Source organism: Ochotona curzoniae, unplaced genomic scaffold, assembly GCF_017591425.1.
Source record: "Ochotona curzoniae isolate NIBS_2020 unplaced genomic scaffold, NIBS_Ocur_1.0 scaffold_4701, whole genome shotgun sequence".
Taxonomy (NCBI): Eukaryota; Metazoa; Chordata; class Mammalia; order Lagomorpha; family Ochotonidae; genus Ochotona; species Ochotona curzoniae.
In genome coordinates this window covers 17034349-17054551 of record NW_024467122.1, presented here as the reverse complement: position 1 = coordinate 17054551, position 20203 = coordinate 17034349, and the positions used below count along the sequence as shown (strand labels likewise).

The 20203-nt window shown below is 41.9% G+C and overlaps 1 protein-coding gene across 2 annotated transcripts in view; it reads left to right on the top strand.

The window, feature by feature from the left end:
- The window catches only part of CGRRF1 (cell growth regulator with ring finger domain 1), a 28985-nt gene extending 9477 nt beyond the window's left edge, over positions 1-19508 (top strand). The window contains exons 2-6 of one of the 2 annotated variants that reach the window (XM_040969519.1): positions 744-887; positions 5664-5831; positions 5974-6121; positions 17588-17695; positions 17907-19508. In XM_040969519.1, coding sequence (XP_040825453.1) covers positions 744-887; positions 5664-5831; positions 5974-6121; positions 17588-17695; positions 17907-18227 — 889 coding nt within the window. In that variant the 3' untranslated portion in view covers positions 18228-19508. Of the gene's footprint in view, positions 1-743; positions 888-5653; positions 5832-5973; positions 6122-17587; positions 17696-17906 lie in introns of both variants that reach the window. The other variant, XM_040969518.1, reaches the window with a different exon arrangement.
- Positions 19509-20203: the final 695 nt, after the last annotated feature.

Here is a 20203-nt window from a genome sequence, read left to right as displayed (position 1 = left end):
TCTCTCCTTCTTTCTCTCTTAGTCTCTGTAATTCTGGAGTTCAAGTAAATAAATGAATCTTTTTAAAAATTGTCTTGTCCCTAAGAGCATAGTAAATAGTCTACATATGGGATATATGTTTTGTGTATCTCCTTCAAAATTCTGTAATTTTATTTCTTTTTCTGACATATTAAGTATAGCTTTTTTTTTTTAAAGATTTATTTTTATTATTTTTTGATTGGAAAGGCGGATATACAGAGAGGAGAGACAGAGAGGAAGATCTTCCGTCTGATGATTCACTCCCCAAGTGAGTGCAACGGTCAATGCTATGCCGATCCGAAGCCAGGAGCCTCTTCCGGGTCTCCCACTCGGGTGCAGGGTGCCAAAGCTTTGGGCCGTCCTCGGCTGCTTCCCTGGGCCACAGGCGTGGAGCTGGAAGGGAAGCGGGGCTGCTGGGATAGAACCGGCGCCCATATGGGATCCCGGGCATTCAAGCAGAGGACCTTAACCACTTGCGCCACCGCCCTGGGCCCGAGCTCTTGGTTTTCAAGAGCATCTTCAGTTTTAGCCATCTGAACCATGGTGTTGCAACTTGGTGTGACCAATTCCGTAATTCTAGGTTTCTGCAAAAGATGGTAAATTGAGTTGCTTGATCTTTTTTCTGACATTTAGGGTAAGGATCAGCTAATGAACATGCTACAAATGGTGTAAAGTTTCAACCTTTGCTACAACTAGTGTTTTGTTTTGTTTTCGCCTTTCTCCAGGTTTGGTTGGGATGTGCCAGTCATTCTGAGAAACTCAGAAGAGACCCAGTTCAGTGCAAGAGTTTTCAAGAAACAGATGAGACAAGTCAAGAATCCTTTTGGCTTAGAGATTACTAATCCATCTTCAGCTTCAATTTCAAGTTGGTGACTATTTCCCAAAGCTTTTGTCTCATTATGTGCAACCACCCCTCCCACCTCTGCCATTTCTGTCTCTCTGGCTTCCTCTTTAGGCTCCGTAACAACCGTTTATTGGCAAGTATTTTGTTCCTGACCTGGACTACATTGTACAGATACAAAACTAAAGAACTCATAAACTTTACTATTGAGGAATTTACCAGTTAATAAATAGAGACAGATTATGTATATACAGATGAAAAAAAACAAAGTATTCCAGATGTTCCCAAGATTAGTGTGTTGAGACCTGCCTTTGTCCTTCATCTTCAGGGTGGTGAGAGATGATGCCACAGGACTAAACGCAGCTGGGGAAGGCTGCTGTCTCTTACCTGAGCTCACTGTGCTTTGCCATGGATTGTTTCAATGGAACATGATGCTTTTGTAGATGAGAACCAGAGGTGACAGTTGTTTGTTTCTGGATTTAGTTGCGGTCTTGGAACAATAAATTGTCTCTGTGACCCCCTAGGTACCTATGGCAGAGTGACTTGCAAAGAAAGAAATGGTGTATTAAGGTGAGGAAATACGCAGGAAAGGTTTCATAAAAAAGCATATGCTAAGTCTTTTATTTTATTTTTTTTTACATTTTGTTTATTTTTATTGCAAAGTCTGATATACAGAGAGGAGGAGAGACAGAGAGGAAGATCTTCTGTCTGATGATTCACTCCTCAAGTGACTGCAACAGCCGGTGCTGTGCCGATCCAGAGCCAGGAGCTTCTTCCAGGCCTCCCAAGTGGGTGCAGTGTCCTGAGGCTCTGGGCCATCCCGAACTCCCTTCTCAGGTCACAAGCAGGGAGCTGGATGGGAAGCGGGGTGACTGGGATTAGAACCAGGATGCCTATGGAATCCTGGCCCATGCCAGTGAGGACCCCAGCTGCTAGGCTACCACACTGGGCCCATTAAGTCTTTTTTATTTTTCTTTTCTGTGTGTGTGGTTTTTTTTTTTTTTTAAGATTTATTTATTTTTATTGCAAAGTCAGATATACAGAGAAGAGGAGAGACAGAGAGGAAATTCCTTCATCCAATGATTCATTCCCCAAGTGGCCACAATGGCTGGTGCTGAATCAAACCAAAGCCAGGAGGCAGGAGCTCTTCCAGGTCTCCCGTGCGGGTGCAGGGCCGTCCTCGACTGCTTTCCCAGGCCACAGGAAGGGAGCTGGATGGGAAGCGGGGCCGCGGGGATTAGAACCAGTGCCCACATGGGATCTTGGCTTGTTCAAGGCAAGGACCTTTAGCTGCTAGGCCACTACGCTGCGCCCCCCCCCCCCGCTTATTCTTTATTTTTATATTTTAAAAAGACTTGTTTATTTGAAAGACACAATGATGGAGAGTGTAAGCACACTCTTGCGTCTGCAGCCAGTCCCTCCTGGCCGCAGTGGTCTTGGTCAGGCCAAAGCCAGGAGCTAGGAACTCCGCTCTGGTCTCCCACCTGGAATGGCTGAGTCCCTGACGTATTAGCAGGATGCCGGGTTGGAAGCAGGACAGCCAGGGCTCTAACTGGCACACTGCTATCTGTTGCCATCATTACATGTGACAGCTTAATGTGCTGCTCCCAAAACCAAAGCCCTTGTTGTAAATAATGTTTCTCTAATAATCTTTGTTTAATAAAGATAAGTTAGGTGTTTCCTTCTTGGTTTGGGGAAGATTCCAGGGAGAAGAGGAGTGAGGACAGTCCTGTGATGAATGTGAGAGAGATAATAAGTACTTTGGAGTAACAACAACTAGTTTGTTACAGATTAAACATAAGGAGGGACAGATAAGACAGAGGTGAGAGGTGACAACTTGGGGTTCTTTAATAGATCTGTTTCATTTTTATTTGAAAGATAGTTGCAGAGAAAAGGAGAGAGAGAAAGTGAGAGAGGACCTTCCATCCACTAGTTTACTGTTGAACCGGCTGCAGCAGTCAGAGCTAGGCTGATCTGAAGCCAGGAGCCAGGAGCTTCTTCCGTGTTTCCCATGGGAGTACAGGGTCCCAAAGATTTTGGCCCATCTTCTACTGCTTACCAGGCCCTAAGCAGATGGGAATGAAGCAGTCAGGACAGGAACATCACTCATTTAGAATGCTGGCGCCTCAGGCAGAGGATTAGCTTATCACACAGTGTTACACCCACCTCCCACCCTTTGTCTTGAAGATTTATTTTTTCTTTTTGAAAGACAGAGTTATAGAAAGAAGGGGAGTGGGGGAGGGTGACCTGAGGTTCTTTACTTACATCCTGCATAGGCCAGGAGGACAGGAGGAGCGGCGGGTTTGGAAGAGAAGAAATGCATTGAGTTTTGCACTTTGGATCTTTGAAATGCTCTTGACAGTTCAGCAGAGACGTGGAGCAGTTAGTTCCAGATCCTGTTTTGTTGTCCTTGAAAGATTTCTAGGCTGACATCTGTCACTTTTGCTCACAGTGTATGTACTGTTTTCTTTAAAAAAAAAAAAAAAATATTTGTATTGGAAAGGCAGATTTACAGAGAAAAGGAGAAACAAAGATCCTCCATTCACTTGTTTACTCCCTGAGTGGCTGCAACAGCTGGAGGAAGCCAGGAACCTTGTGGGTCTCTCATGCGGGTATAGTGTCCCAAGGCTCTGGGTCATCCTGTGCTACTTTTCCAGGCCGGAAGCAGGGAGCTAGATGTGAAGTGGAGCAGCCAAGGCACAAACCAACACTTCTGTGGTGTGCTGGCACTGCAAGGTGCAAGGTGGCGAGTTGAGCTATTGTGTCAGTCTCCCACCCCCTGCCCCAACTTTCTGTTTCTGTGTAATACTATATTCCATAGATAATACAAATAGGTATTTTGATAGGCCTCAATTCCTGTAGTTAAAATTTTTACTCATTTATTTTATTGTCACATATTTGAAAAGGAGGGGAGAGAGAGAGCGCACGCACCAAATGCCCAATACAGCTGGGACTGGAGCAGGCCAAAGGCAACTGAGATTGAGAGAGAGTGCCCGCAACAGCCACCCTGGAGCAAGTCAAAGCTAGGAGCCAGGAACTCTGTGCAGGCACTCACTGCTTGTGCCTTCACACATACTGCGTTCCAAGATGTGTAACAGCAGGAAGCTGGAATCAGAAGCAGAGACAAGACTCTAGTCAGGTTCAGGTACTCTGGTATGGGCTGCGGGCATCCCAGGTGATGGCTCAGCTGCTACACCAGTCTCCTGACCCCCCACAATTCTTTGTTAGCAGCTGCATGGTGCTTCCTTGCACAGTGCTGTATATTCATTTAATATACTATTGCTGGACATTTAAGTTAATTCCAGCATTTGCTATGATAACTACTGTAATTGCTAATGTGCTTATTCATGCATCTCTCCACTTATCTTCCAATAATACAGTAATATTAAGTAATCACTTTTTGGGTTTCCTTTTTCAACTTTTTAAATGAACTTTTTTTCTATTTTTCCTTCTTCTACTTTTATTTACAACTTTTTTTTTTCTTGCCACGTGATGTGTATATGACATTGTAGAAAATAGGAGTGTGTGTGTGTGTGTGTGTGTGTGTGTCTGGCATGTGCGTATGTTTATGTTCATGGGATGCTTTTCTTCAGCTTCTTGAATTAATACCTGATGATTGGACTCAAGAAGTCTGAAATCAGATTCTGCTTCAATTATGTGCAAAGTTCCTACTAATTAAAAGTCTTACCTCACTGTGAGTAGAAAGGGCTGTGTCAGTGCCACCTTACACCCTCAGGCTCTCAGACTCCGTGCCAGCTCCTCACTGCTGAGAAGAAGGTGAGAGCATCGCTCCCTCGTGTGCCTTCTTCAGCACATGCTGTTGACCAGTGGTAAAAATAGGTAACCTGACAATCAGAATCGCTGTCAGCAAGCAACCAAACAACTTTAAAAAATATATACTAAGTTGTTTCGAGGAGAGCCAGAATCCAAGACCATGACTGTTCAGCCAGAAGCAGCAATCAAAAACTGTGCCCTTGGATCTGGGCAGGTTCACCACTGCCACGGGGCACTGAGCAGCTTACACTGCCAGCAGTGTGAGACCTTGGAGTCAATTCCCTTGAACTTCGTATTGTTACATCTGCCACTCTTGAGGGGAGAAGAATTACATAGTAAGTCCTGTGTATGTGGTGCATAAGTAAAGCTGTATAATCTAATTTGTGTGTCCATTTACATTTTGTTAATGTCCTTAGGTCTTTTCTGATGGTATTATCTTTTGTTTTTGTTTTGGACACAACAAATGTACAAGAATATTCTTATTAAACTTAACCTCTATGTTTTGGAATCCCCACTCACTCCTTAGGATATTTGGCACATTAGCTGTGTGACAAGACTAAATAATAATGTTAACAACATGTGTATATTAACATAAGTAAACCTCAGTGTCTCTGAGTCTCGTCTCTGCTCCAGTGATGTCTTCCAGACACCATCGGTCGCGCGTATGTTTTGGAGATGGATCTCATCTGCTATGCTGTTTCTAGTAGTAAAAGTTCCATACACTGTTCAGAGACCCTCGAGTTGCCAAAAGGGAAGAATGACATTGATACTTTCCAAGGTTAAACATGTAGAAAGAATGAAGGAGTTGACTGGTAGTACTCCAAAGCTGTGTAGACATTCAGACTTTTGTATCTCTTGTAAACATCAGTTCCGTTCTTTATAAACATGTACCCTGAAATGGTTGCTTGGATTGCCGTTTGGCTGGCTGGCTTCCAGAAGCAGGTTTTGTAAGGTAGGGTCTCACTGTATGGAGAGTGCCATTAGGTGATTTCCATTCTTTTTCTGGTTTGTGTCCTGTAGCTGGCATAAGCTTGACCACAGATTGCCTTGAAGACAGTCACCTCACTTGCTACTGGGGGTGCAGTGTTCAGAAGTTATATGAAGCCTTGCAGAAGCACGTTTATTGCTTCAGAATAAGCACCCCGCAAGCATTAGAAGATGCTTTGTATAGCGAATATCTCTACCAAGAACAGTATTTGTATCCTTTTATCTGATACGTTCTTTAGCACGTTGGAATTAGATTTTATGTGGATACAATCCAATGTTGTTTATTGATCCTTTTTTGGTGTATTTTTGTTGTTTTGACCATCATGACAATTTACCTTTACATTAAGAAAAAGTATTAAAAAGGACAGCAAAGAAGAAATATATTGCCAGTTACCCAAAGATAACAACATTGAGGACTTCGGTGCAGTGCCCAGATCTCGCTATCCGTTGGTGGCACTGTTGACCTTGGCTGACAAGGACGACCGAGAGATCTATGATATCGTAAGTAATTGTAAATTCTGACAGCATTGCCTTTAAATGATTTGGGTGGTGAAATGTTTGAATCTCTGAAGATACATGTTTGGCCTGGACATATTTTTTTCTTGACAAATGAAAACAAAGGCTGTGTATCTAATTTTATTTGTACAATAGTACCTTATGACTCACAAAAATGTAACTATTTAGAAAATAAAGGAAACATTTTGATTGATTTATGATAATGTTATTAATTTTGTATCTATTATGTTTGCTCTATAGAAAAAAAAATCTGTTAGGAAGCATGTTTGGTCCTAATATTTTTAAAATAACCAGTGATCAAAAATGCTCAGTTTAAAACAATATCATTTTCTGCAGCCTTGTGGTAGTTGTGTTTCTGTCAGAGCCCCAACTATGCTTATGACACATACAATCTGGTACGTTTAGTTTCAGATATTATGAGAACTTTCTTTTCTCACTATATGCTTATTTTTTTCCTTAAGATTTATTTTATTTTTATTTAAACGGCAGTACAGAGAGAGAAGAGAAAGATAAAGGCTTTCCATCCATTGGTCTACTTCCCGAATGGCCAAGATGGCCAGAGCTGAGCCAATCTGAAGTTGAGAGCCAGGAGCCTCTTCCAGGTCTCCCCTATGGGTACAGGGTTCCAAGGATTGAGCCATCATTTGCTGCTTTCCCAGGCCATAAGAAGAGAGTTGATTTGGAAATGGAACAGCCAGGGCAGGAACCAGTGTTCATATGGGATGCTGGTGCCACAGAGTGGAAGATTAACTTGCTATACTAACACATCAGCCCTGCTAGTTATTTCTTTGATCTTGTAATTTATATGTATCAGGAAAATGCAAGATCAAAGAGGACTTGACTTTGGCAGTGCTTTAACATCTCTAAGCTGAAAACCCATCTGCAAAAGCTGAAATTCTGAGTCAACCTGACTGCGACAGGACAAGTCTCCTACTTCACAGGTCACAGTCATAGCTGAGGCACACTCAAGTGTAGTGTTATGCAATATTACCTGCAGGCCGTGTATGTGAAACATAAATGAGCTTCCTAATTACGCTGGTGGAGTCTCATCCTCAGGACATTGTGTGTGTGCAAAATATCCCAAAATCTGAAGAAAAAAAAAATGGAAACCTAGAAACATCTGTACTCCCAAGCATTTTGGATAAGGGATGTCCAACTTGTATGCAATATAACTGGATGAAATCCTATCATTGTAGGGCTCGGCGTCGTGGCCTAGCAGCTAAAGTCCTTGCCTTGAACATGCCAGGATCCCATATGAGCACTGGTTCTAATCCTGGCGGCCCTGCTTCCCATCCAGCTCCATGCTTGTGGCCTAGGAAGGCAGTCAGGGACAGCCCAGATCTTGGGACCCTGCACCCGCATGGGAGACCTGGAAGAGGTTCCTGGCTTCTGGCTTCTGATTGGCACAGCTCCAGCCATTGCGGCTGCTTTGGGAATGAATCATCGGACAGAAGATCTTCCCTCTATGTCTCTCCTCCTCTCTATATATCTGACTTTACAACAAAAATAAATAAATCTTAAAAATCCTATCATTATTAAAAAATGCCCATTTATAAACTATGTATTTTCTAAAGTGTTTAATACAGGTAAGTTCATTAATAAAAACATGGTAACATTTTTTTATAATACATTGTAATGTCCAAATTAGTTTACTAATTTTTACCTTCCAGCAGTTTACCATGTTAGAGAGAAACAGGGTCAAGAGTGTCTCAGTCATTCAGTAACAGAGAACTCAGCCTGGACCCCGAGCCTTGGGGCCCCTTGCTGCCAGCCCTTATTCTCATTCAACAGGAATACCTTCTTGAAGCATGTATACATTTTGCTTTGGAATGTGCAGGCTGTTACTGGGGAACGGAAATGCTGGTCGCTTATAGTTAAGCCTCCAGGGTGAAAGCTATGAATGGTGGTGGCAGAGAAGAGGAAATGAGCAGCTGTATGGTGTTAGATACATTGTGGATGTGTAGGATGACCAGTTCTCAAGGGCTAATGTGTGATATGAGATCTGTGGTTGGTAATGTTACGTTTGATTTTTGCTGAAAGACTAGCTGGTTTTGCCACATACACACACACAGTAACTGTATGAGAGGTGATGGGCAATATTAATTTGCTTCACTGTAGTTTTCATTTTACTCTGTGTTTATATATCAAAACATGTTGCCAGTCCTAAATGCATACAGTTTTTAAAAAAGATTTATTTATTTTTGTTGGAAAGTCAAATTTACAGAGGAGAGACAGAAAGATCTTCTATCTACTGGTTCGCTCCCCAAGTACTCGCAATGACCAGAGTTGAGCCAATTTGAAGCCGGGAGCCAGGAACTTCTTCTGGGTCTCCCGCACAGGTACAGGTCCAAGGCATTAGGCTGTCCTCCACTACTTTCCTAGGCCACTTTATAAAAGGGAGTTAGATGGGGAGTGGAGCAGCCAGGGTATGAACGAGTGCCCAGTTCATAATAAACATGTACAGTTCTTAAGAAGTCATGCAAACAGCACTGTATTTTTGGAACCTAGCCTGGAATACAGTGAGTGCTCAGTAAAGATGATAAGTGGGGAAAAGAAGTTGTATCAGGCCATGGCCGTGGCCCTCAGAGAGCTTCACAGCAGGACTCGTTCCACGTGCCTCCAGTGGTGTGTGTAAGAGAAACTTCTGGCTTCCCCCTTTTCTTCTTCCTTGCTTCTTCAGTGGATGACAAGTAGACCTGTTAATCTGGTGCTCTGTAGTCCCAGTTTCTTTAATCCTTGTCCTGTCTGCCCAGGTAGCCTCGTCTCACTACCAAGTCCTTCGAAGTTCCTTGGGTTCTGTTCCCATGGCATCCAAAGGTCAAACCTTTGAGTGTTTGAATCAGAGATTGAAGTCAGACCACGTGAGTGGCACACTCGTAACTATTTTAGTACATCACTGACTCCCAGAGGCTTCATTAGCCGAACACTGAAGCCCAGGAACCAAAGTCCCCCACCCCCCACATCACAACTGTGTGATGTGACCCATTCAGCATCCAAGATACTAGTCAAAATGCCTACCACCACCTTTTGGTTTTGTCTTTATTAAAATACTGAGTATATGTTTATCTCCCCGCCATTTCCACGTATGACCATTGCTATTGCTGTGTTCTGTCATAGCATTCAATACATACTTAAAATCAAACAAAAGGTAGGGTTTTCTCTTTAAATGCTGAACAGGCATTTTGGATAGCACATTCTTGGCAATGGAACCAGTTCTTGCATTCCCTTCCCTCACCAGCGGTGCTGTCCGCTGTGTGCTCACAGTCTTCTTTGTTGTCTGATTGCCTTGTTCCTGTTTAAACTGAAATTGTGTGTGTGTGTTACAATACATACAGCAAAAATGTTTACCCCTTTAACCATTTTTTGAGGGGAATGACACGGCACTGGCTGTCCCTGGTTGAGGAGCCAGCAGCATCTTCTCCTGTTCTCTGTCTCCTTCCTGGGTCCTTTGGTGTCTTTCTTACCTGGGACACTTTTCCTGTGACTCTCTCATCTCCTGTCTCTCAAATGGAAGCAGATATTAGCAGATATTTATGACTGTATTTTGTGCTAAGGTCCTCCTTGATTTGAAAAGCAAACTGAAAATTTTCCAGTTTTTTTTCATATGTGGTTTTTAGTATTGAAGTGGTAATCACTGACTATAAAGAAAAAATAATTATCTTACTCCTGTTATAACAGTATAGAATCAGTTTTAGGTAATATAGTTAGGAACCGTTTGTTGTTTCAGGTCGAAAGAGGAACGAAGGATTACTGTGTGAAATTTTTGTTTTAATGGAAGTGAGAGAATCCTTTACCCAGATCGCATTTTCATCATTTGCATTGTTTGTGCACACTCACACACACATTTATATAATTATATATTATCAAGGAATCATATCATATCATATATTTTAAATGAACAATTTGAGAATATTTCCTGATCGTAAAAATGTTCACTTAAATAACCACAGTATATTTACCATCTTTATGCATTTAACATTGATGCAATATTTTATCAAGCCTTTTGATTTGAGTAATATTGACATAATATTTTATTCAACCTATTTCCCATAAGATTTGGCCCCTGAATTCAAGCAAGAATTTAGCCCCCAGTGGATAATGGTAGTGGTATTAAGAAGGTAGAAACTTAGTCCAATGATAGTATGTTGTTACTGTCTATTTTATTGGGCAAAGTGCCATATGAAGTGTCCCATTGTGGTTTTTGTTTGTTTGTTTGTTTATTTGTTTCTCAAGTAAATCTTTTTTTTTAAAGATTTATTTTTATTATTTTTTATTGGAAAGGCGGATATACAGAGAGGAGAGACAGAGAGGAAGATCTTCCGTCTGATGATTCACTCCCCAAGTGAGCGCAATGGCTGGTGCTATGCTGATCCGAAGCCAGGATCCAGGAACTTCTTCTGGGTCTCCCACTCGGGTGTAGGGTCCCAAAGCTTTGGGCTGTCCTTGACTGCTCTCCCGGGCCACAGGCATGGAGCTGGATGGGAAACGGGGTGACTGGGATTAGAAACGGTGCCCATATGGGATCCCAGGCGTGCAAGGGGAGGACCTTAACCACTGCGCCACCGTGCCGGGCCCAAGTAAATCTCTTTTTAAACATGTATATAAAAGTTTTTATGAGTTTTTCAAAATTATTTTTCTAGAAACTTCTTGAGATTTTTTTTTATCTTCAAAATTTCAAAATTTGAGATTTGGGGCTTCAGGTATGTCTTGCAGGATTGTGTGCAAACTCAGTGGAGAGGTATACACTTGTTAAAAGGGAAGGCGGGCGGGGCTCTCTGAGCAGAGCAATTTCTGAGATGTTGTCAAGTGACATAAGGAAAGTACAGGTAATGTGGGAACGTTGGGGATGAATTGTTGAGGTTGGATTAGGGTATTGGGTGGTGTCCCTGAGAGTGAAATGTGGTTGCTTTGTTAGGAAAGGGAGAGATGAACGCAGATACAGTCATACTGGTGTGCTGTCTCTTGGCACGTGATCCTTGCATCACCTCTGAACTTTGCCAGGGGGTCTCTGGATCCGGCACCTCCAGAACTGTGTCCCCAAATCAGCCACTTTCAGGAATCATAACAACAAACAGCTGAGGAGTGCATCGGTTGCTATAGCAGTGTTCTCCACGAGCAATTTTCTGCTCCAGGGCAGGTTCTAGGCTGGATGTGGGGTTTCTATTTGTCCTGTATTTTTACCTTGCTTTAATTTGGAACATTTTACAGCCTTCTTTGTCTTTTATTACATTAGCAATTTTAATGAATAGCCACCCAGGCATCCCTTTTGTGTGAAACCGAATGTTCTCATTTTTGTTTGTCTGACTGTTGCTCATGACCAGATTAAAGATGTGTTGATATGAGCAGGTGATGCTGTTACCCCTGGAAGTGGACATCAGCTTTCTCCTTGGTAGGGGTTACTGTTGACCCCTCAGTCTAGGTGCTAGCTAATTTCTCCACTGTTTCACTGTTTGTCTCTCTTGAACTGTGGGAAGGCACTGTAGCTGTTGTGAAGATATTTCTGTACATGGATCATTATTCAAGCTGCTCTTGCCATGGGTGACAGCTGCTGAAAAGCCGTGTTCTCCTGTCTTACTCTGTCCTCTCTTGTAGGCTGGTCAGATCATGCAAATATACTGATTTTTATCACAGATTTCCCCTGGATTTAATATTTTGATATTGATGATTCTTACCAGATTTTGTCTTTATGAAATGATTGCAAAATGAAAAATTTTCAAGGTTAGCTCTCCTTACAGTTAGACTTCGACAGGACAAAAGGTCTCACCTTCTCTTTGATTTATTTGTTGGTTTGTATCTTTGCTATCTCTGCAATCTCATGATTTTCTTTTTTTTTTTTTCCTTTTTTGGCTTAAATTTCATCTCTAAATACTATTATTTTGCTTGCTGAAAGTATCCTCTCTCCTGCCAAGTCTTCCTGCCAAGACTGATGGTTTAGAGCCTAACTGTGCATAAATTACTTGGTTTAGTTCTCTCAAAAGTCACACAACAGTTTGAAGAGAGACACTGTTCACTTCCACACCCCTGGACGCCATCCTCCCACGTGCCATTCCTCGTGAATAACCAAGTTTAGTGTTTTGCTTTCTGTGTTTCTTATTTTTTAATTCTTTCTTACACAAAAGGTGTATCTGTGCTGTAACTACTTTATAAAGGTTATACAAGATGCTTATAAACTGCACATATATAGATATATAGATGTGTATTTATATATAATTATAAATATATAGAAATTATATATAATTATAAACATATCTAAATATACATCTATATCTATATTCAAATAGATAGATAGAAACATACATACATACATACATATAGCCTTTCCACAAGGCTGCAATGGCCAGGACTAGAACATCCTGAAGCCAGTAACTCCCTGGGATCACGCACATGGGTTACAGGGATCCAGTTACTTGGGCCAGTGTTTTCTACATTCTCAGGTACCTTCGCAGGAAGCTGAATCAAAATCAGAGCAGCCTGTACTCAAGCTGCACTCTGCATTCTCGTAAATACTCATCTGTACTTACGTCACTTCACAATATCTCTTAGAAATCCTTTGGATCAGGTTGAAGACATCTCTGTCTCTGCAGCAGCTGTGGAGCGCTTCACTGGGTTTGCGTGTAATCCTGCAAGACGGTTGTAGAGATCAGAATCCTAGATGTTGAAATCCTGAGAGATCAAAAATCTCAAAAATAATCCTAGAAAATAATTTTGAAAAAATGTGTAAAAGGCTTTTGTTTACATTTGTTGAAAGAGATTTACTTGAAACATAGGAACATAATGAAACACTTCCTAGGCCACTTTACCCAATAAAATAGGCAATAATAACATATATGTATATGTGTAAAATACATAAGTATATTTATAATTCAGCTCTCTGCTTGTGGCCTGGTAGGCAGCAGAGCATGGCTCAAGTCCTTGGACCCCTGTGCCTGCTTGGGAGACCCAGAGAAAGCTCCTGGCTCTTGGCTTCCATCAGCTCAGGTCTGGCTTCTGTGGCCACTTGGGGAGTGAACCAGCGGATGAGAGAACTCTCTCTCTGACTCTACTATTCTCTGTAAGTCTGCCTTTAAGATAAAAATGAATGTTAAAAAAACAAATAGAGCACAGCGTGGTTGCCTAACGCCTAAAGTCCTTGCCTTGAATGTACCAGGATCCCATATGGGCACTGGTTCTAATCCTGGAGGCCCTGCTTCCCATCCAGCTCCCTGCTTGTGGCCTGGGAAGGCAATCAGGGATGACCCAAGGCCTTGGTTCCCTGCTCCCATGTGGGAGACCTGAAGAAGTTTCTGGATCCTGGCTTCAGATTGGCACATCTCTGGCCATTGTGGTCACTTGGGGAGTGAATCATCAGACGGGAGACCTTCCTCCTCTCTGTATATCTGACTTTGCAATAAAAATAAATCTTTTAAAAACAAACGAACAAACATGATAACTTGCCACTGCAGACACACTCAACCAGAGCTCTAAGATGTGTGGATATTTTATTTTTACAAATTGCAGATGTACCAAGCATTTTTTTATTGAGGAAGTTTGAACATTTTTACATGTGTACAGCACTTATATACCAAGTTGATGTTCTGGTAATTTACTTTTGCGGAGCAAAATGTTTTTTAAAATATGCAGTACAAATTAGAACCCTTTGAAAGTATTTACACTTTAGTACGTCCAGTATTTAAATGATGCAAAGGTAGACATGGCGTGTTGACTCATAGAACATAATGCTGACAATGAAACGGGGAGTGGGGAACAGAAAGAAAAAGTGGATATTCAAAAGAAAATCCAACATACACAAAAGTGCATGGTAGGGATCGATGGTAGGCAGCTGCAAAGGGACAGTCCCTTAAGGCCAGCTGACGTTCCCCTTCGCTGGCGGGGATTTGAAGTCTTGCCGCACAATGTCCTTCAGCGCCTGACTTTCCTGGGAGTTTGTTCACATCCATTTTCTACATGATACTGCTCATTTTGGAAGTCTGTAATTCGACCGCTGGTCTGAGCAGTCCCTGTTAAGTCTTCCCATCTTTTGTGATGTGCTTTAGTCTCCCAGAGAGCCCTTCCACCTGCCCTCATGGACCACACCAACTTGGGACTGGTGACCAGACAGCACCATCGCTTGATTTCTGATCCTACCAGTCATTATTGTTTAGCTGGTTCTTCTGACAAGTACAACTTTCATTCATTAAGAACTTCTGGAATTTTACCAGCTGGAAGGAATACCAGCGCAGACAAGTGACACATTTTTAAGCTGAAGTTTCTCTGTTGTTGTAGCATATGGCCAACCTACTCATTTGAATAATCCATCAGAGGCACTGGGCTGAATGGAAGGAACAAACCTTATTGGTAACACTTCAAAATTTGCTTTTAGAAGCCCTTTGTTACACATAATTCAAAATCTGTCATTGCAATTTGAAGATTCAATGGAAACTTCATTACTTCTGCCAAGTCCAGCAGATCTTTAAATAAGCATTTATAAAGTGCTTCATTTTTTTTTGAATCATTAATACTTAAGTAAATGGATAATTTCCAGAAACTTTCAGCCCCCACAGGGACATGAATTGTAGGAAATGCAGGCAGTCCCAGAAGTACCTAGAAGGTGAAATTACGTTTATTTTGGCATAAATTTTTTTTCAGAATCCATGCATAGTTTTTTTTTTTCGTAATATGTACTTTCAGTGAACTTCCTAAAGATTTCTTGTGTTTGATAAAAACCAAGGGAAACAGTTTTGAAGGGGCCATTCATTAAGCAAAGTGTAGCCTGTACTTAGATCTTGATTTGGTGGCCATACGAGAAGGCTGTCTTTTCTGACAGCTCGCTAAGAGTAGTTCACCAATAAGTGTGTTTTGTGACCCTGCAGGAACAAGTGTCTTCAGTCTGAAGGCCACGGACTGTGTTGAGTTGTTTTTATTGTCTGAGGAAGAGGCAGGCATCATGCTGCGTGGGACGGGACAGAGGCACACGGGACTGACAAGCTGGGCGGTTAGCTTGTGTGCAGCTGAAAACATGCAAATCTCTCCCTGAAGACTGAGTTTTCTGCCTTCTTACATAACCCTTCCTTCCCTACCAAAATCATGATTTTTGAGGTTTCTACTTTTAGCATTTTAGTTTATTTTTGTTATTAAGTATGTATTTGAAAGTCATGGAAAATGAGTGGGAGAGAATGAGCTTCCATGCACTGGTTCTCTGCCCAGATGTCTGTAATGACAAGGACTAAGCCGAGGCAATGCCAAAGACTGGGGCATCTTCCAAGGCTCCCATGTGCCCGAATACTTGGGCTGTCCTCTGTTGCTTTCCTAGGCACATTAGGGAGCTGGATCAAAAGTGGAGCAGCTAGTACCCAAGTAAGTGTCCATATGGGATGCCAGCATTGCAGGTGGCTGCTTTACTCCGCACACCACAATAGAGCCCCCTCAGTTAGTCTTTTAGAGTTATGATTTTGAGATTTTGGTATTTAGAGAGTTCAGAATTTGGGAATTTTAACAACCAGGATTGTGGCACTCGGGATTATGAATGGCACCCTACTTTGTTCTGTGTATGAGAGGTGTGTGTGTGTGTGCGCGCACGCGCGCGAAAGTTATTCTGCCAGTCTAGTGTGCTTGGAGATCCAAGTAGCTAGCAATCCTCCTCGGTAGCAAGCAATCTTGTACTGAATAACCTGTGTGTTAAGATCCCCCATGTGTGATCTTAATGTTGGAGTTGTATGGGTGAAGTGTCAATGAATGTCATTTGACTAGATATTGCCAAGTTCCTCTCCATTTGGGCTGTACCTTTGTATGTTTTTCTTAACATTTCCACCAACATATGAGATGGACAGTTTTTCCACAGAATATACTGACAAGCTTTTGAATTTCTGTCAGTTTGGTGAAAAAGAAACATTGAAGATGTAGTTGAATGCCTTTTAATATGGCTAAGGACTGTATTTCTCTCTTGTGAATTGTCCACTCACCTACTTTTCCCAGTTTTCTACAGGCTTTTGGTCATTTTTTTCCTTAATTTTTAAACTTTTCCTATTAAGGAATATTAAACCACAATCAGTGGATATGAATATTACAGTCCACTTTGTCATGTTTTGACTTTGTTATAATTCTTCTTTTTGTCATGAAGGTTTTAATTTTTTTTTACATAGCTCAGCATATCAAAGTTATCTAATTTATGGCTTTAAGTCATTCCCTATACTGCTACTAAAAAGGAATTTACCCATTTTCTTCAACTACTTGTACAGGTTTATTTTCTACATTTAGATACCATATGTTCTTAGCACTTACATATGATGAGTAATGTGTCTACTTTTAACTTTTTCCAAATAGCTCTCTCGTTGTCCCAGTTATTTGTATATTGGAGAGACAATGATTTTCCATCCACTGGTTCACTCCGCAGCTGACTGCAACAGCTGGGGTCGGGTCATTCCAAAGTCAGGAGCCAGAAACTTTGTCTGATCTCCTGCATGGGTAGGGACCCGAGGACCTGATCCATCAACGATTTGTCACCCCCAGTTATGCTAGCAGAAAACTGGATTGAAAGGAAGTAGCCAGGACTCAAACTGGCACTCCAGTAGGGAATGCCAGCGTCCTGAGTGGCAGTTTAACTCACTCTGCCACAGACCCTTCCTCAACCAATAGTGTCTGTTAAAAAGATGTTTTGTCAATTGAAATGAGATAGCACTTTGCTCTTATTTTATACATAATTTGGCGTGGGTCTGGATTGTTCATTCCGTTCCAATCATCTGTCTTTCCGTATACCGGTATCGCACACTGCAGTTGAGAAGTTTAGTACTGTGTTTTCTTATTTGACTGCATTCGTGTCCTCCCATAGCTCTCTGCTCAGGATTTTCCTGGCTGTTTTAAAGTGTTTATTTTTCCTTAGGAAAACTGTTGGGTTTATAAAGACAGCATCATAAAACAGTTCAGTGGTGGGCTTGGTGCGATGGCCTAGCAACTGAAGTCCTCACCTTGCCTGTGCTGGGATCGCACATGGGTACTGGTTCTAATCCTGGCAGCCCCTTTCCCTATCCGTCTTCCTGCTTGTGGCCTGGGAAGCAGTGAAGGTCGGACCAAAGCCTTAGGACCCTCCACCCTCATGGGAGACCCGGAAGAAACTCCTGGCTCCTGGCTTCGGATTAGCTCAGCTCTAGCTGTTGCGGTCACTTGGGGAGTGAATCACTGGATGAAAGATCTTCCTCTCTGTGTCTCCTCCTCTCTCTATATATCGTACTTTGCAATACAAATAAATAAATAAATCTTTAAAAAATGTGCATTGATATTTTTACTGAGATCATTTAAAATCTTTAAATTTGAATGATTAAAATATGTAATTGAATCCTTTTCAATGACTGTGCTTATTTAGACCAAAGTTTCTAATTTAACTTTTATATTTACTTGAGAAGCGTTTGCCTCATCTTTGTAAAATAACATAAGGAGGTTAAGTACTGACTGCTCTTCAATTTTTTTTTTTAATTTTAGATTTCCATGGTGTCAGTAATTCATATTCCTGATAAGACTTACAAACTTTCCTGCAGAATATTGTATCAGTATGTACTCCTGGCTCAAGGTCAATTTCATGATCTTAAGGTAAGTCATGCCCTGGGGTCTCTTACCTCTGTCCATTTGTTCACAACTTCAAGACTAGCCACGTAGAGGCGATGTGCTTTTTTGCTGTGAGCGGCCATAGGTGTGAGCTTCTTCTTGCTCTTGGCTGTAATAACTCACAAATGCTGCTAGGACCCCTTGATTGAAAGGGTCGTGGTCATTTATCCTTCAACCTCTATTCTTTGATTTTCAGCAACTTTTCATGTCTGCCAATAATAATTGCACTCCCTCCAGCCGCCCCTCCCCAGAAGACGAAAACACCGACCGGAGTTTGCTGGAAAGGGCAGGACTGTCGGAAAGCGAAGGGGAGCCATGGGAGGAGAGCAGCAAGGACTGCGTCGTGTGCCAGAACGGGGCCGTGAACTGGGTGCTGCTGCCCTGCAGGCACACGTGCCTGTGCGATGGCTGCGTGCGCTATTTTCAGCAGTGCCCAATGTGCAGGCAGTTTGTGCGGGAGTCTTTTGCACTTTGCAGTCAAAAAGAGCCAGATAAAGATAAACTGAAAAGTCTTTGAAGATGCTGTTACAGCCAAGAAGGACACCTGCCACCTAAGATACAAACGTTTGTGTTTTTAAACTTTGATCAGAATATGGAATCTACAGTAATGACCTTCATGGGATCTTCTCACTTCCTGTTTGTCTACAACATGGATGATGAAAATGAATGATTCCTTGCTTCTCAGTGTGGTGAGCACTGCAGAACTCAGCTGCATGAACACAGGAAAGTTCATTCCACCCTTGGGAAGAATGTACGCATTGGCCTTTTGTCAGCCAGAAGGTTTCACATGTTGTGGATTACAAAAATAATTTTTGAAAGCCATGCATCTAAGATTTGGGGAGGTATAAGTCTCAAGATTGCAAAAGATTTTTCCTTTTGACAAAGTTCTGGAATGCAATTAGTAAAAGTAACTTAGTTCTTCTTAAAGCAATTATATGTTCCTCAGTTTATAAAGAAGTTGGAAAGGGTCTCTTCCTTTAAGTCGTTCTATGAAATACTAGTGTTTATAAATACCAGTTTGGTTTCTGAATTATCACCATAATTACATAAGCACAAATCTTAATTTTTAAGTATGGGTTCTTAAAAATACAAGATGTGGTTCTTGACTGCTCTCTGCATATCACAGGTGCAAATGATACTCAGAGTGGTAGAATACAAGATGAAATTTCTTGGGCAATTAAGAACTTATTGGATCATCTGTCAGATGTGGTCGGTTAGCAGAAAATGGCCTGCCAGAGAAGATCTGTGAGACTCTGAATGCCTTCCTTTAGCTTTCCTCCCGCACAACGCATCTGTCCAAAACTGGACAGGTTTTAGAGGTAAAAACAATCACTCAAAGAAACAACCCACTGTTGTGTTCTCGTATATTTTTCTCGCAGACCCAAGCTCCTTTGCAACAATAGCTTATGTTGCTCATCCCTTGTGTCCTTATAAGACTTGGGGGATTTGATAGTCTGCAAAGTCCCAATCCCTATTCTTTCCAAAGTGACCGAGAAGAAAATGGTGAATCAGAACATCCTATGGCCGTGGCGAAAACTGCCTGCAGCTCGCCAAGAAAGCAGATGCCAGGAAATAAGTGATGCCATCCAGGGAGACGGCCAAACCTTTTTTGTCATGTTTTTGTTTGGCATAATCGCTTATGTTTGTATTAGGGTTTTGACATAATATTTCATTCCACTGTGACACTGGAGAAGTCTTCGTAAAGTTCATGGAAAATGCACATTATAAGAAACTGTGGGTACATTTTAAAAAAACTTGTACCAAAATAAACTCATCTTTTGTCTTCATTTTCTTTGAACTTTTGGAAGTGTCTTCATTGCACTCTTTTAAGATGACCATATCAAACTGCTACCATTGTTCGGTAGTTATGAAATAAATACTTGGGGACAGGTACTTTAAGGGAGTTGGGGCTACAGAGGATCACTGAGGCTCCTGGCAGCGGTAGTATTTGCGCCTAGTAGTTATTTAAAATACAGCCCCTCTCTGAAGTCCCTAAGGGGCAGTCGCAACTGCTTCAGTAAGTAGGCAATCAAAAGCTGTAGTCAGGCCCGGCCAAGTAGCCTAGTGGCTAAATCCCTGCCTTGTAACTGCCAGGTTCCAAGGTGGGCACTAGTTTGAATCCCAGCTGCTCCACTTCCCATCCAGTGCCCTGCTTGTGGCCTGGGAAAGCAGTCAAGGACAGCCCAGAGCCTTAGGATCCTGCACCCATGTGAAAGATCCAGGAGAAGCTTCTGGTTCCTGGCTTCGGACTGGCTCAGTTCCAGCCATTGCAGCCTCTTGGGGAGTGAACCAGCAGACAGATCTTTCTCACTGTCTCTTCTTCTCTCTGTAAATCTGCCTTCCCAATAAGTAAATCTTTAAAAAAAAAAAGTTACAGTTCCTGCTGCAGTGGGCTAGCTGTATAACCATCTGTCTTGAAATCTGACTTCACTGTGTAAGTTGAGAGATGCTCAAATCATTCCCTCCTTCCTGAGAGGAATCTCTTACCTCCCT